The 17,500-nt window shown below is 52.6% G+C and overlaps 1 protein-coding gene across 1 annotated transcript in view; it reads right to left on the reverse strand.

The window, feature by feature from the left end:
* DENND6A (DENN domain containing 6A) overlaps positions 1–17,500 on the reverse strand; it is a 55,455-nt gene that overhangs the window by 5,374 nt on the left and 32,581 nt on the right. The window contains exons 13-17 of the mRNA XM_075321328.1: positions 11,205–11,270; positions 11,063–11,127; positions 3,288–3,377; positions 2,021–2,074; positions 1,821–1,930 (exon numbers count right to left, since the gene is read on the reverse strand). Coding sequence (XP_075177443.1) covers positions 1,821–1,930; positions 2,021–2,074; positions 3,288–3,377; positions 11,063–11,127; positions 11,205–11,270 — 385 coding nt within the window. The remainder of the gene's footprint in view (positions 1–1,820; positions 1,931–2,020; positions 2,075–3,287; positions 3,378–11,062; positions 11,128–11,204; positions 11,271–17,500) is intronic.

Genomic DNA, 17,500 nt, shown 5'->3' on the forward strand with positions numbered 1-17,500 from the left:
CACGATTTCTAGACCGGCACAGGGGCAGCGTACAGACCACGATTTCTAGACCGGCACAGGGGCCGCGTACAGACCACGATTTCTAGACCGGCACAGGGGCCGCGTACAGACCACGATTTCTAGACCAGCACAGGGGCAGTGTACAGACCACGATTTCTAGACCAGCACAGGGGCCGCGTACAGACCACGATTTCTAGACCTGCACAGGGACCGCGTACAGACCACGATTTCTAGACCGGCACAGGGGCAGTGTATAGGCCACGGGTCTCCTCAACAGCCTCATATATTAAGATAACAGTGTTGAGTTTGGGTCAGGAGACCCGTGCAAGGTCTTGAGTTAATGGTCCGTACATGGAGCGTGAAACTCGGCCCTGTTAACACAGCGTGCACGCTCCTCCATGCAGGTCACACACTGAACATCAAAGCCTTTATTAATTTTGTACACACGTCGTACAGAAACAGCGCCACTCTATAGGTTATGTCCATAATTGCAGTAAAATACAATAAAAAAAAAAAAAAAAACTTTTTGCAAAGGATTTACGCGTCTGGTGGTGGTGCGCTATGGCTATATGGAGCGGCTGAGCTCGCTGTGCCCGGCGCCGGATGCTGTAAAGTATCTGTGGCAATCAATGGGTCCCTCCATCTCAGGACGCTCACTGCACACCGGCTGAATGTGTCCTTGATACTTCACATATGTCACCGATTCCGGATCAGATTCCTGACGCCAAACCGGGCACTTTCTGACAGACGGCGCCATGAGCAGGTCAGTGCCCGCTGCTCCCACGGGGTCATAGACCTATAAAGCATCTGCTGCCTTCGGATCACAAAGACTCGCCGAGAAGACGAGCGATTCACCGTCTCCTTATCTAATAAGAGGGCGCAGATGGCCGCAGGGCTTCATCACTGTGCGCTCAGCGCCCGAGGTTATAGGGGCTTGTATTTAAGATGAAGATTTCCATTTATTTTGGGCAGCATTGCTGACACTACAGACTACGTGACACTGACGTGAAGGCTCCAGGGGTGCAGTACCACACACGACCTGTTAGACAGGGGTGGCAGTGTTCGAAAAAGAAGAATATTTTGTAAAAGTGGACAATTGTCGACCTGGCAGAAAAATACGTAATTACTTACCGGTAATGTGTTTTTTCCGAACCCATGACGGCACCCTTATTTCGTGGTGCCGTCATAGGGTGAGGGAAAAGTACGTAATTACTTACTGGTAATGTGTTTTTTTCCGAACCCATGACGGCACCACGAAATAAGGGTGCCGTCATAGGGTGAGGGAAAAAACCGGACAGCACTGTGCCTAGCAGAGACCCAAAACTGCACAACAAACAGTGCTCCAGGATATGAGTTTCCCCAAAAATCGCATGTTATCCCCTCTTTGTAGGATGTGGGGGTGCGAATATTTGTCCTCCGCTTCATTCATTGTCTATAGGACTGTCAGACATAGCAGATTGCTGTACTTGCCCTTCTCCAGCAATGATGAGCACCTGTTCTGTTCTCAGACCCCGTACTTGGCATCACTGGGGGGTACCTGAGGTCAGACCCCCATAGATCAGCAGGTGCTCCCCAATCCTACAGATAGTGGACAGATTTCAACCCCTTTAACTACAACGCATCACCTCACTGACTATTCATATAGTAACGTTTGTGCCACTTTCTCTGCCCCCCTAACCCCCCAAAAAAAAAAAAAAAAAATCCAAAACAAAGTCCAAACCAGTTCCCCTGGTGCGTTTTCTTTTAGGATTTTAAAAATGTCTAAAAAAGAAAAGCTGTGAATTAAAGATGCCATTATAAAGCCCAAGATCCATATTAACCTGTACAGGCCGATCCAGTCTCCTTTTAACCGAGAGGTGAGCTGAGGTCCCGTCTTCTCCAACGTCTTCATGAACTCCTCCTGACTGAAGGCTTTAAGCTGCGGAGGACTCTGCCAGGAGAATATATGGCGCTGATATAAAGAACCAACCCCCCCACCCCAAAAAAAGTCCACACATTACAAGAGTCCACGTGTACCGACCTTCCAAGGAGAGATGCTCTTCAGCAGAGGCATCAGGCTGGCCACGTACCGCTCCTATAGGCAGATAAGGGGGGTTAAAGGGGTGCTCCCGGTGGAAATAGGTATTGATCTAAAAGGGTCCGACTGCTGGGGCCTGCACTGATCGAGACGGCGGGGAACGTCAGATGCAGGACTGACACCATTCATTCTCTACGGGACTGCTGGAAAACGCGTCAGCAGCCCCAAAAAGAAAGGATGGAGCAGAGGTCGAGCATTGTCCATCCATTCTAATGGGGTGAAAAGTTTCCTGTTCCGCTGATGGGTGTTGGCCCCAGCGGTCGGACCCCCTGGAGAGGTGATAAGGACTTTTAAAGGGAACCGGTCACCAGATTTTGGTCTTCCAAACTAAAACTAGCACCTTAAGCAACGCCTGTGCTGCATTCTGTAAAAGGTGCATGTTACCCCCGACCCTCATAGACCCTCCCCAAATAACTTTATGAAATCTCCCGCCATGTATGTAAATTGTCCGGTCCGGTCTGATGGGCCTTCTAATCTGCACCTCCTGTTCCTCCTTTCGCCGTCCTCCTGTGCTGATTGACGTGGATGATGCCTCGGACGATATCCACGTAAACAGGCAAAATCTCGTGTCTGCACAGACATATTGACAGGCGCACTACACACTGCCTTGTTGCGGGCAGAGCCGAAAACATAAGTGAGCTTGCGCAAACCGCCAAGTTCTCTGCGCAGGCTCAAGATTTTGCCTGGTGAGGTGGATGAAGCGGGTGAAGTCATCCACATCTTTGGGCAAAGTCTCGTGGCTGCCCCAGAACTCAATGCTTTGTGCAGGCGCACCTGTGTTTTGGGCTCTGCCCGCAATAGGGTAAAGTGAAGTGTGCCTGCACGAGCCGGCGAGTTCTGTGCGCAGGCGCAAGATTTTGCCTGACTACATGGATGGTGCCCGTGGCGTCATCCATGTCAATCAGCAGAGGAGGGTAGCAAAGGAGGGACAGGAGGCGCAGATTAGCACACCCATTGGACCGGAAAACTTACGGTACATACCTGGTGGGAGATTTTACAGAAGGTACTTGTGAGGTCAAAGGGGGTGGGGGGGCTGATCAGGGGGTAACGTGCACCTTTATAGAATGCAGCACAGGCGCTGCTTAAAGCGCTGGTTTTAGTTTAGAAGGCCAAAATCTGGTGACCGGTTCCCTTTAATTTACAAGCATGGAGTACTATGGACTCGCCCTAAGAGGAGCGGACCGGGACGTCCGGAATTACAGACACTTACCAGAGGAATGATGAAGCTCTGGGTCAGTTCTAAGAAATGACGTCGGAGGATGGCGTTCTGCGCTTCTGATGGGCGCTTCTGCTGAATTCCCTAAAAACACACAAAAAAAAAAAAACAAAAACCAAGAAGATGAAAAAGCATAAAAAGGAGTTCAGAATCCGCGTGATACAGTTTATATAATGTGATATAGAGCAATAATAGAATCAACTCGTTAGCCACGGCTAAAAACAATCCTGTGATCTGATCCGCTAACTGGAGACGTATGACCACAGAAGACCAAATACAATTAGATACGGAGATTTCTCTACAGACGATAAGAAGTAGAGGCCATCCTCGGACTCTGCGGGGGACGCTCGGCGGGCACGCTCTGCGGGGCTCGGCGGGCACGCTCTGCGGGGCTCGGCGGGCACGCTCTGCGATGGGGACGCAACTAAAACTGCGGCCAGTCCGTTTTTTGCCGCTTGCAGCATGCTACTGAGCATGCGCAGTGGCAAAAACCGCATGCGGCATCCGGATGCGGTTATTGCCGCATCCGGCCGCCATAGGCATGCATTGAAAAATGCGCATCGGCTGAATGCGGCACGATGCGGGTTTTTTTGCCGCACGAAAAAACGTGCCAGGCAACGTTCCATCCGGCCGCCGCATCGGCTAAATCTGCCGCATGCGGCAAAAACCGGATGGAACGCAAGGCCTTGCGGCACAATGCAGCACTAATTAAAGTCTATGCAGAAAAAAAGAGAATTTTGTTTACTTACCGTAAATTCTTTTTCTTGTAGTTCCGACATGGGAGACCCAAACCATGGGGTGTATAGCTACTGCCCCCGGAGGACACACAAAGTTACTACACTCAAAAACATGTAGCTCCTCCCTCCTAGCATATACACCCCCTGCTAGCCAGATCTAGCCAGTTTAGTGCAAAAGCTGAAGGAGGACATCCACCCACAAGAAGAGACAGAGTAAAATCCGGAAGAACCGGAACCTCTGTCTACAACAACAACAGCCGGTGATAACACACGGAACAAGAAACCTGCCAACAGGCAATAGGGAGGGTGCTGGGTCTCCCATGTCGGAACTACAAGAAAAAGAATTTACGGTAAGTAAACAAAATTCTCTTTTTCTTTATCGTTCCTTCCATGGGAGACCCAAACCATGGGACGTTCCAAAGCAGTCCATGGGTGGGAATAAACAGACAACTGAGAAGCAGGCAAACCTAACTTCACAAATGGGCGACAGACGCCGGAAAAATGCGTCTGCCCAAGCCCACGTCTGACAAAGCATGAGCATGCCTTGGGAAGTGCTTCGAAAAAGTATGCAGACTAATTCGAGCTGCAGTCTGACAGACCTACTGAGCCGTAACCTGGTGCCTGAAAGCCCAAAAAAAAGGCGCCGACAGGACTGACCAAATGTGCTCTGATCCCCGGCGGGGAAGGCACTTGAGTACACTCGTAGGTCTCGGAAATGGCCGACCTAAGCCAACATCAGGGTCGGCTTAGATGCCGAGAGACCGTTACGCTGACGAACAGTCAGCACCCGAGAGGTGCACCGCCTAATAACGGCGGTGCGAGACACAGAGATCCGGAGCGCCCGCACCAGATCCAGGATATGCAACGCTTCTTCAAGCGATGAACAGGAGCCGGACAAAAGGAAGGCAGGAAAATTGCCCCGGATAAGGTGGAGCAGAAACCACCTTAGGGAAAAAAGGCCGGAGTCGGACGAAGACCACCTTGTCTTGATGCAAAAGACCAAAAACAAAGGGGGCGACTCCGAAAGAGTGCAGCCAGAACTCTCTGGCGGGAAATTATAGCCACTAGAAAGAGTACTTTCTGTGAAAGATGAAACAACGAAACCTCCCCAAGAGGCGCAAAGGGGGGTTTCCGGGAACCGGGAGGACCGGATCAAGGTCCCAGGTCTCCATAGGCCGCCGGAAAAGCGGAATGATGTGAGATGCGCCCTTAAAGGAGCGCACCGGAGCCAGCCGGACGATACGCCGCTGGCACATACTGACAGAGCCGAGACCTGTCCCTTAATGAGGGATAGTCCTAGCTGTAGACCGGACTGTGGAAGGGACAGGAGGGTCGGCAAGGCCAAAAAGGTCAAAGGACACTTTGGACCTCGAGTCATAGCGTAGATGACTTCAGGAAGGATATCAGAAGTCGCCAAGATCCAGGACTCAAGAGCTACGCCGTCAATCTGAGAATCCAGAATTCTGACGGGAAAAAACGGACCTCTTGAGAAAAGGTCTGAACGGTCCGGAAGATGCCATGGCAACCCAACGGACAGAAGGAGCAGGTCAGAGTACCAAGCCTGCTTGGGTCAGTCTGGAAGAATGACCCGACGGCCCCCTTTACCGATCTTGCGCAGGACTCTGGACAAGAGGTAGAGGGTGAAATTCGAAAAGAGACAAAGCTGGGATCAAACATGAACCAGTGTGTCTACCGCAAAACCTGAGGATTGTGGACCACGGTTGGACAGCTGAAATAGCCTGCCTCGTAGTTTTCACATCTAGGATGTGGACTGCGGATACGGTGGACTAGGAGTACCTTGTCCACTGAAGAATGTTGAGCCGCCAAGAATGCCAGGCGGCTGAGTGTCCCGCCCTGGAAGCTGATGTAGGAAAACGCTGTCACGTTGTCCGACTGGACTCGAATGTGCCTAGCCGCCCACAGATGAAGGCTTAGAGAGCCAGAAATACAGCTCTGATTTCCAGCACATTGATCCAGAGGGCTGATTCGGACAGAGTCCAAGCGCCCTGCGCTCCACGGTGGAGATATACTGCTCCCAAGGCGGATAGGCTAGCATCCTGGTGAAGATCACTCGGGACGGGCCAGAAAGGAGCGCCCCTGAGACAGAGTGGCCGAAGCCACCACTGAAACGAGCCCCTGGTCAGTGGCGAAGCCACCACCCCGTGGGATCCAGTCTCAGAGGACGCAGGAGAAACTGGGCGAGGAACCGCTTCCATTGACGCCCTGAGAACCTCTGGTTCGAAGTCAGAGTGGACTTGCCACCCGAATAGGTCAGAGTGGCGAGAGTGAGCGAAGCACTCTGCTAAGAGTCAGCACTGGATGAAGCCCCGACAAGAAGGCCGTCCAGGGCAAAAGATCACTGCCAAACCCTAGGGGGGCAGGACCCTAATCACAGCTGCCCCAATGAGAATACTCGAGGGGCCTTGACTAACCCCAAGGGAAGAGCCACGAATTGGACCACTCCGATTGTCAAAACGTAGTCAACGCTGGTGTGAAACTGCGATTGACTCCTGTCGATAGGCATCTCTGATGCCGATGTCTACTAGAGAATCTCCTTGGGTTCTTGATTGATCCGGTGAAAAAAACACACGGAACAAAACCGAGACTCCATGTGAAGACGCCCCACCTGGCTATGCTTGAAAGGCTAAAGATCCAGGTCGGAAGGCACCGCCCTCTTCGGGGACTAGGAATAGATTTAAGCAAAAAACTCAGAACCGTTCCCAGTCGGGAACCGGTACAATTACTCCATTGGCCAGCAAGAAATGCCACAGCCTGTGAGAAGGCGGCGGCCTTGTAGCCGGGAGGAGTTGACAGAAAAAATCTGTTTGGCGGGTGGACAGAAGTCCATCCTGTAGCCAAGGGAGATATAATCTCGCCCCCACTGAACGGAGACGTGTTAGAACCCTACGTCGCCAAGTGGAGAGAGCCTGCCACGACCAAGGAGCGTGGCTAAATAGCTCGGAGGAAGCTGAGTCAGTGACAGCATCTCCTGCGGTCTTCTGAAGACGCAGCTTCGAGCCATTTGGTTCTATGAACCTGGGCCGAGCTAGAGGACGATCAGATGGAGGAACGGAAACCACCGAAACCTCAACTGATTCCTGCCCTGGACAGGTTCCTTGGTTTAGGTTCGTGGCAAGGAAGAACACTCCCCGCCAAGAGCTTCCTGAATTTCACCCAGTTGGTTCCGGGGAACTGGTCCCACCAAGGGGGAGCCCAGCAAGGCACCTCCATAGAGGCATCTGCCTTCCAATTCCGAAGCCACAGGAGCCTGCGGATAGCGAGGAAGGTAGCCCAGACCACCGCCGTGCGGCGTCCAGCATGGCAGACCTGGCAGAGGATGAAAAGAGTGAAGTCTGGAAGTTCAGGCAACCGTTTTGGGCATAGAGTCCCTGTGAGAGAATGCATCTCCTCCAGAGAAGCAGAGAAGGTACAAAAAAACCGCACTGCTGTAAAGCTGAGGAGAACGAAGCTCCTGCCGTCCTTATACCGACTTGGCCCAAAGGACAACCGGGCGGACCGCAGAACCTTAAGTGAGGAGCCACCAGCCACTGACATAACGGTCCGGGCTGAGCCACCTGAGGTGAATGAGCCCACTTCTTGACCACCATTGGTGGACAGGGGAAACACAGTCCTCAGAATCATGCTTCATGGGAAGCGAGTGTCAGAGCGGACCCTGGGCTAGTCACAGGGGCCTGAAAACTGGAGTGGTTAAGGAACACACGTTGTGTTCACCTAGATAAGGTAACACCGGCGGATTGAGGTCCAGTACAAAATTAATGTACCGTAGAATCCATATAGAGGTGCCGTCAGCCACTGATACAACTAACCGGGCTGAAAGTCTAGACACCGGAGTGGCTACCCTTGGCGAATGAGTACACTCCTTGACCACCTCTGATGGGAGGGGGAGACAGGCAGCAGAACCCCGCTGTGGGGTCTGCAGGATAGGCTGTGGGCTTGGACGCAGCGGGCTGAAAACTGGAGTGGTTAAGGAACACACTCCTCGTCCTGTTAAAGGTATACTGATGCCTTTCTGTCAGCGGGGAATACTCCCCTGATCAGGCGGATGGAGGTCCAGTACAAGAATAATGGACGCAATCCAATCATTCGCAGCTGCGTCACGTACGGACGGATCCGTCCGTGCCCGTGGTAGAGACATCCTCCTCGTCCAGTGAGTCAGCTCGAAATCGGAGCTGCGGGACGGGGAGGATAGGGGACCCTGCGTCTCCCTGTCAGGAGGACGGGGTCTGAGCCCAGAAGGAGAGTCCCTTGTGAGCTTTGCTGAGCGAAGCAGAAAACGCCCTGAAAAGGGGGCTGCATGCTCAGCAGATGCCGGGACAGCTGACTCCTGGAAATAGGATTCCCACGGGGGTCAGCCACTGAAACCGGAGCAGCTGGAGGGACCATTAATGAGCCCCCATGCTGAGGGGCCACAGTGGTTATGAGCTCAGTATAGCCGTACGAGACTACCTGCAGTGGATAATAAAAAACAGCCTGCAGCCTCGCTCTGTGAGACATGCTGCAGAGGTGGGGGCTCTGTCTAGAATGTCTAGAATACCCATCCACCACATAAGAACCATTACAGTGTGCCGGTTCAGGCAATATGAGGTTACATGCAGAACATGTAGTGTACAGCCTGGAGCTTTGCTCCTAGTGTGAGACATGCTGCTGAGGAGGAGGTTCTATAATAAAGAATTAACTCCTTCAGAATGCCCTGAGAGTGTATAAAAGTGCACAACCAGAGGTTGTGACTTTTCAGGCCGCTATTATGAGTGCCATACGAATTCCAATCCTGGACCCTCAGCCAGTATTCCCTCCCTGTGCTGCAGAGCAGCCAGCGCCGACCAGTGTACTAAGACGCTGGAAAATGGCGCCAGAGTGAGGGGGGGGGGCGGGGGTTAACCGAGGAGCGGGAATCGGAGGGCGAAGGAGATGTACAGGGGAGGGAATGATCTCCTCAAAAAGGAGCGTCCTCCCCTGTGCAGAGCGGCCGGCGGGCGGCGCTGCAGTGTCCCCCTGCATGACCGACATGCAGGGGAACAAAACGAAACTAGGCCGCGGCTGAAGCCGGGGCCTAGAGTTATGCATGCGGCCGAGAATCAGGCATCGTCGGCGCGGTTCTCAGTAAAAACCGTGGAACCGGCCGGAAACACAGTAGAAAAGCAGCATTATCAAGCAATCACTGTCCCCCACAATAAAAGTGCCCCACAATGCAGAAGGACCCTCTGAATAAACGTCTCTATACTTAGCTTTGAGACGCAGGGCCCAGTCCATGTGGGGTGGGGGTCAGTGCTCCGTCCAGCAGGGTCCTGCACAAGGGCTGCGGATGGAGGCCGGTCTCCTGCAAGGCAGTGAGAACCGTGTTGGCTCCAACTTCAAGCCAGAGCCCCTAAGGGATGGTGAAGGAGCGCGGCATGAAGGGCTCCTGCCCTGAAGTCAACCTTAACAGCACTGCCGCCAGGGGAGTGTGAAGGGACATGCCGGGAGTCCAGTGGACCCGCTTTTCTTCCAAATCTTGAGAAAAAATGAAAAATCAAAAAAGGATGCATGCGTGTGTGTGGATCCTCCTGACACAAAGCAAGAAACTGGCTAGATCTGGCTAGCAGGGGGTGTATATGCTAGGAGGGAGGAGCTACACGTTTTTGAGTGTAGTAACTTTGTGTGTCCTCCGGGGGCAGTAGCTATACACCCCATGGAAGGAACGATAAAGAAAATGCAACCGGCAGCAAAAAAAAAAAAAAAAAAACGGTTGCGATTTTCCTGCAAAGTGCCGGATTGTGCCGCATTGCAGAAACCGGAGGTGTGAAAGCAGCCTTAGAGGGGTGCTCCCCTGCTTCTTAGCGGCATGGTTTCCAGTGCAGGGATTACCACTGAACCCTAAAATAAAAGACATATGTCTCCAGCACTCTTAACTGTATGATTGCAGCCGGGACGAGTTGGCAGAAACATCCGGTTGCACATGCACCTTGTCACTAAGTGTGGTCTATGAGAGGAAGGACGACAGCCGAGCACAATGCCGTATAATCATCAGTGCACTCGACAATGAATATGGAGACAGGGTGCACGTACGTTCTGCAGCTCCAATCTGCTCCCCATGGCTGAGGGGGGACATGAGCCCCTCGTTATGGTGAGCACCCCAGATTATTGCTTCCTTGAGACTTTAGTTTTAGGTGGACCTAAGGGGGGCAGAAGACACTGCGTGCTCCGAGGGGTGAGGGAGACACTGTGCTCCGTCCTGAAATAACAGATCACACGCCTGGCAGCACCATGACAGTCGGTGATCACCGGGCCGGCTCTGCGTCTATGGGATGTGACAGCGCTCTTCTGCTTCATTAACGCACCAGTCTTACGTTACACTGCAGCAGGGGACAACGTTCAGGCATCTTATTTTGGGTTTTCTTCGTAAAACTGTTCCAGCCTTTAAAAAAGACCTGTCCCGTCCCATAAAGATAAAAATGTCTTCCCTGTAAATGTCGCTGTTCTGCTTAATGCGACGCTTTCCTCTCCGGTCCTCAGATTTGGTCTCCTCTTCCCTGTGTAGATTGTTGTAATCTTGTTAGACAACTGGGCGAGGTCACCAATAAGAACTGAAGACCACACCCAATTGGTAAAAGTAAAAAACAAAAGAGAATTATATAGAAAGACGAGGCGGCCAGATCTCCGGAACGGAGAGGCGCAGGAACAAAAGAAAGAATGCCAGATTCAGAACTGCGGCATTTACCTCAGGGGGAAAAAAACTGCATATTTATGGCACGGGCCAAGGTTATTCCCAGCACTTAAAGTTATCAGCTATCCAAAAAATAGGTGACAACTTATAGACCGAGGGGGGGGGGGGGGTGTCCGACTACAGGGTCTCCTGATTTCAGAGCTCTGGAGTGCTGTCAGAATGGAGCAGAAGCTGCACGAGAGCCGCCATCCCATTCACTCACTATGGGACTAATCTGAGTACAATGCGCCATCCAACTATCCCAACAGGGTACTTCAGAGCACCAATAACATCGAGGGGGTCCCAGCAGTAAGGCGCTCCATCCTTACCTTCTGCAGCTGCTTGATGATCTCCTCGTCTTTGTTCAGATATGGCTTATACGAGCTGTAGACCCCTGCGGAGAGAAGACACTGCAATCACCCCCATCATCCTCATGTAACCGGCGTCACGCGGTCACACGGCCGCACTCACCGGGCTTCGAGTCCAGCGTCTTAAGTGTTTTCAGCTTCTTCACTTTGACCTGTTTGGGCACATCTCCTGCGAGGTAAGAAATGAAGGGAATTTTGTTACTTACCGTAAATTCCTTTTCTTCTAGCTCCTATTGGGAGACCCAGACGATTGGGTGTATAGCTACTGCCTCCGGAGGCCACACAAAGCATTACACTAAAAAGTGTAAGGCCCCTCCCCTTCTGGCTATACACCCCCCGTGGGATCACGGCTGCTCAGTTTTAGTGCTAAAGCAAGAAGGAGGAAAGCCAATAACTGGTTTAAACAAATTCAATCCGAAGTAACATCGGAGAACTGAAACCGTTCAACATGAACAACATGTGTACCCGAAAAAACCAAAAATCCCGAAGGAAACAGGGCGGGTGCTGGGTCTCCCAATTGGAGCTAGAAGAAAAGGAATTTACGGTAAGTAACAAAATTCCCTTCTTCTTCGGCGCTCCATTGGGAGACCCAGACGATTGGGACGTCCAAAAGCAGTCCCTGGGTGGGTAAATTAATACCTCAAGTTAGAGCTGCAAAACAGCCCTCCCTTACGAGGAGGCAACCGCCGCCTGCAGGACTCTTCTACCTAGGCTGGCGTCCGCCGAAGCGTAGGTATGCACCTGATAATGTTTGGTGAAAGTGTGCAGACTCGACCAGGTAGCTGCCTGGCACACCTGTTGAGCCGTAGCCTGGTGTCGTAATGCCCAGGACGCACCCACGGCTCTGGTAGAATGGGCCTTCAGCCCTGATGGAACCGGAAGCCCAGCAGAACGGTAGGCTTCAAGAATTGGTTCCTTGATCCATCGAGCCAGGGTGGATTTGGAAGCCTGCGATCCTTTGCGCTTACCAGCGACAAGGACAAAGAGTGCATCCGAGCGGCGCAGGGGCGCCGTGCGGGAAATGTAGATTCTGAGTGCTCTCACGAGATCCAACAAATGCAAATCCTTTTCATACCGATGAACTGGATGAGGACAAAAGGAAGGTAAGGAGATATCCTGATTGAGATGAAAAGAGGATACCACCTTAGGGAGAAACTCCTGAATCGGGCGCAGCACTACCTTGTCCTGGTGAAAAACCAGGAAGGGAGCTTTGGATGACAGCGCTGCCAGCTCGGATACCCTCCGAAGAGACGTGACCGCTACCAGAAAGGCCACTTTCTGTGAGAGTCGAGAAAGTGAAACATCCCTCAGAGGCTCGCCTCTTGAGATAATCCTGAAGATGCTAGTATCCAGGACTCAATGGCCACACAGTCAGGTTCAGGGCCGTAGAATTCAGATGGAAAAACGGCCCTTGTGACAGTAAGTCTGGCCGGTCTGGTAGCGCCCACGGTTGGCCGACCGTGAGATGCCACAGATCCGGATACCACGACCTCCTCGGCCAGTCTGGGGCGACGAACAAGACGCGGCGGCAATCGGACCTGATCTTGCGTAGCACTCTGGGCAAGAGTGCCAGAGGGGGAAACACATAGGGCAGCTGGAACTGCGACCAATCTTGCACTAAGGCGTCTGCCGCCAGAGCTCTGTGATCGCGAGACCGTGCCATGAAAGTTGGGACCTTGTTGTTGTGCCGGGACGCCATTAGGTCGACGTCCGGCCTTCCCCAGCGGCGACAGATTTCCTGAAACACGTCCGGGTGAAGGGACCATTCCCCTGCGTCCATACCCTGGCGACTGAGGAAGTCTGCTTCCCAGTTTTCTACGCCGGGGATGTGAACTGCGGATATGGTGGAGGCCGTGGCTTCCACCCACATCAGAATCCGCCGGACTTCCTGGAAGGCTTGCCGACTGCGTGTCCCGCCTTGGTGGTTGATGTATGCCACCGCTGTGGAGTTGTCCGACTGAATTCGGATCTGCTTTCCTTCCAGCCACTGCTGGAAGGCTTGTAGGGCAAGATACACTGCCCTGATTTCCAGAACATTGATCTGAAGGGTGGACTCCTGCTGAGTCCACGTACCCTGAGCCCTGTGGTGGAGAAAAACTGCTCCCCACCCTGACAGACTCGCGTCTGTCGTGACCACCGCCCAGGATGGAGGTAGGAAGGACCTTCCTTGTGATAATGAGGTGGGAAGAAGCCACCATTGAAGAGAGTCCTTGGCCGTCTGGGAAAGGTAGACTTTCCTGTCTAAGGACGTCGACTTCCCGTCCCATTGGCGGAGAATGTCCCATTGAAGTGGGCGCAGATGAAACTGCGCAAACGGGACTGCCTCCATTGCTGCCACCATCTTCCCCAGGAAGTGCATGAGGCGTCTTAGGGGGTGCGACTGGCCTTGAAGGAGAGAGTGCACCCCTGTCTGTAGTGAACGCTGCTTGTCCATCGGAAGCTTCACTATCGCTGAGAGAGTATGAAACTCCATGCCAAGATATGTTAGTGATTGGGTCGGTGACAGATTTGACTTTGAAAAGTTGATGATCCACCCGAAAGTCTGGAGAGTCTCCAGCGCAACGTTCAGGCTGTGTTGGCATGCCTCTTGAGAGGGTGCCTTGACAAGTAGATCGTCCAAGTAAGGGATCACCGAGTGTCCCTGAGAGTGCAAGACTGCTACCACTGCTGCCATGACCTTGGTGAAAACCCGTGGGGCTGTCGCCAGACCAAATGGCAGGGCTACGAACTGAAGGTGTTCGTCTCCTATAACGAAGCGTAGAAAACGCTGGTGCTCTGGAGCAATCGGCACGTGGAGATAAGCATCTTTGATGTCTATTGATGCTAGGAAATCTCCTTGAGACATCGAGGCAATGACGGAGCGGAGAGATTCCATCCGGAACCGCCTGGTTTTCACGTGCTTGTTGAGCAGTTTTAGGTCCAGAACAGGACGGAAAGAGCCGTCCTTTTTTGGCACCACAAACAGATTGGAGTAAAAACCTTGACCTCGTTCCTGAAGAGGAACAGGGATCACCACTCCTTCTGCCCTTAGAGAGCACACCGCCTGCAGAAGAGCATCGGCTCGGTCGGGATGTGGGGAAGTTCTGAAGAACCGAGGCGGAGGACGAGAACTGAACTCTATCCGGTACCCGTGAGACAAAATGTCTGTTACCCACCGGTCCTTGACCTGTGGCAGCCAAATGTCGCAAAAGCGGGAGAGCCTGCCACCGACCGAGGATGCGGAGAGAGGAGGCCGAAAGTCATGAGGCAGCCGGCTTGGAAGCGGTTCCTCCGGCTGCTTTCTTTGGGCGTGAGTGAGCCCGCCAGGAATCTGAGCTCCTCTGCTCCTTCTGAGTCCTTTTGGACGAGGAGAATTGGGCCCTGCCCGAACCTCGAAAGGACCGAAACCTCGACTGTCCCCTCCACTGTTGAGGTTTGCTTGATCTGGGCTGGGGTAAGGAAGAGTCCTTACCCTTGGACTGTTTAATGATTTCAGCCAATTGCTCACCAAACAGTCTGTCTTGAGATAATGGCAAACTGGTTAAGCATTTTTTTTGGAAGCAGAATCTGCTTTCCATTCCTTTAACCATAAGGCTCTGCGTAAAACCACAGAGTTGGCGGACGCCATTGACGTACGGCTGGTAGAGTCCAAGACCGCATTGATAGCGTAAGTCGCAAACATTTGCGAGGTCAAGGACGCCACTTGCGGCACTGATGGACGTATGACAGAGTCCACCTGCGCCAGACCAGCTGAAATAGCTTGGAGTGCCCACACGGCTGCGAATGCTGGAGCAAACGACGCGCCGATAGCTTCATAGACAGATTTCAACCAAAGGTCCATCTGTCTGTCATTGGCATCTTTAAGTGAAGCCCCATCTTCCACTGCAACTATGGATCTAGCCGCAAGCCTGGAGATTGGGGGGTCCACCTTTGGACACTGGGTCCAGCGTTTGACCACGTCAGGGGGAAAAGGATAACGTGTATCCTTAGGACGTTTGGAGAAACGCTTATCTGGATAAGCATGGTGTTTCTGGATTGCTTCTCTGAAGTCAGAGTGGTCCAGAAAAGTACTCAATTTACGCTTGGGATACCTGAAATGGAATTTCTCCTGCTGTGCTGCTGCCTCCTCCGCTGGAGGAGAAATATCCAGCAGTCTATTGATGGCCGCTATAAGATCATTCACCATGGCGTCACCATCAGGGGTATCCAGGTTGAGAGCGGTCTCAGGATTAGACTCCTGATCACCTAGCTCTGTCTCATCATACAGAGAATCCTCTCGCTGAGACCCTGACCAGCGTGATGACGCCGAGGGTCTCTCCCAGCGAGCTCGCTTAGGCTGCCTGGGACTGTCGTCCGAGTCAGAGCCTTCAGCCTGTGATGCCTGGGACCCCCTTGGAGCACGGATTAGTTCCAACTGAGGGGGACCGGGGAACATTGAATCAGCAGTGCCCATGGTCTGAGTGACCGGCCTGGACTGCAAAGTTTCTAGAATTTTTGTCATAGTCACAGACATCTTATCAGCAAAAACTGCAAACTCTGTCCCTGTCACCGGGGCAGGGTTCACAGGCGTCTCTGCCTGGGCCACTACTAGCATAGACTCCGGCTGACGAAGTGGCACAGGGACCGAACATTGCACACAATGGGGGTCAGTGGAACCTGCCGGTAGATCAGCCCCACATGCGGTACAGGCAGCATATAAAGCCTGTGCCTTGGCACCCTTGCTTTTTGCGGATGACATGCTGTTGTCTCCTCAGAGCAATATAGGGGTATAAGCCAAGAAGCGACCGTACAGTGCAATATATAGGTACAGACAAAAGTACACAAAACAACACTGTGGCACTAGTGGGGTCAGCACTTAGGTGCTGCTTACCGCCCGCTTAATAGCGGGTGTGTGGTCGCCAGAATCCCCTGTCTGGGTCTCCCAGGGCTATGTCCGTTCTGCAGCTGAGACTGCGTGCAGGAATGGCTGCCGGCGTCCTGTGAAGAGGGGCGGGCCGTGGGCGTGCTGCAGACAAAGAGCGGGAAACTGGCGTCCCACTGTGCCCAGTGAGAGGGCTGGAGCATGTAAATAAGACTCCAGCCCTCGGCGCTGATTAATCGTACAGCGTCTCTCCCCTTCCCTGACTGACAGGGCTGGGGGCGGGAACGAAACGTAACTAGGCCGCAGAAGCCGGGGACTAGATTTATAAGCGCTGCCGTCGTAAAAGCACGGTCGGCGCGAAGTCCCCGGCGCACCACAAGTCTCAGCCGCGCCGCAGTCTCCGGGGGCGGCCGGCGCGGTAGTTCCCCACACATAAACTCACTCAGCTAAGCTGCAGTGAGTATAACCCAAGCGCGCAGCGCTACTGTCCCCGGCGCACTAGAACACCCAGCAACGTTGGAGTGTGTCTGTGCCTGTCTGTACGGGGACACAGAGTACCTGAATGTTGCAGGGCCTTGTCCCTGACGGTACCCAGCTCCGTATCCAGTAGGATCTCCGGGTCTGTGGATGGAGCCCGGCCTCAGAGCCTGGAGGCCGGTAAGATCCCACTTCACCAGAGCCCTCAGGGGGATGGGGAAGGAAAACAGCATGTGGGCTCCAGCCTCCGTACCCGCAATGGGTACCTCAACCTTAACAAACACCGCCAACAAGAGTGGGGTGAGAAGGGAGCATGCTGGGGGCCCTAGTATGGGCCCTCTTTTCTTCCATCCGATATAGTCAGCAGCTACTGCTGACTAAACAGTGGAGCTATGCGTGGATGTCTGACCTCCTTCGCACAAAGCTTGAAAACTGAGCAGCCCGTGATCCCACGGGGGGTGTATAGCCAGAAGGGGAGGGGCCTTACACTTTTTAGTGTAATGCTTTGTGTGGCCTCCGGAGGCAGTAGCTATACACCCAATCGTCTGGCTCTCCCAATGGAGCGCCGAAGAAAATGTACAGTCTCATCACTTACAGGTGGCAGACGTCATCACTGGCATGCAAAAAGCAGAAAAAGCATCAACAGCTATTTATTATTTTCACTTTTTTTACAGTTATTTATTACAGGAAGCAAAAATGTAATTGTTTATTAACATCTACAATACAATGAAATAGCTGGATGAGTGACAAAAAGTCTAGCAACTGAGACTGATCATGGGAAGCGCTTACAAGATCTTTAAGATAGAGCTTGTAAGCACTGCACTGAAGCTGGCCAGATCGCTGGAGCTGCTAATCCTGGCTGGCTTCAGATCCAGCTATAGGAGGCAGATGGCAGCTCGATGACGACACCGGTCTAAACTGTTAATCAAACAGAACGGCATCATCATCCAGACAAAAAAAAAAAATGCAAAAAAGGAGATTTTACCAAAACACCATGTATTTTATCGTATGAACAATACAACTGCAAATCAAATTGTAATAACGTGGGTGCAATTGTAAAGCATAATCTACATAAAGTTATA

This window comes from Anomaloglossus baeobatrachus, chromosome 8, assembly GCF_048569485.1.
Source record: "Anomaloglossus baeobatrachus isolate aAnoBae1 chromosome 8, aAnoBae1.hap1, whole genome shotgun sequence".
Taxonomy (NCBI): Eukaryota; Metazoa; Chordata; class Amphibia; order Anura; family Aromobatidae; genus Anomaloglossus; species Anomaloglossus baeobatrachus.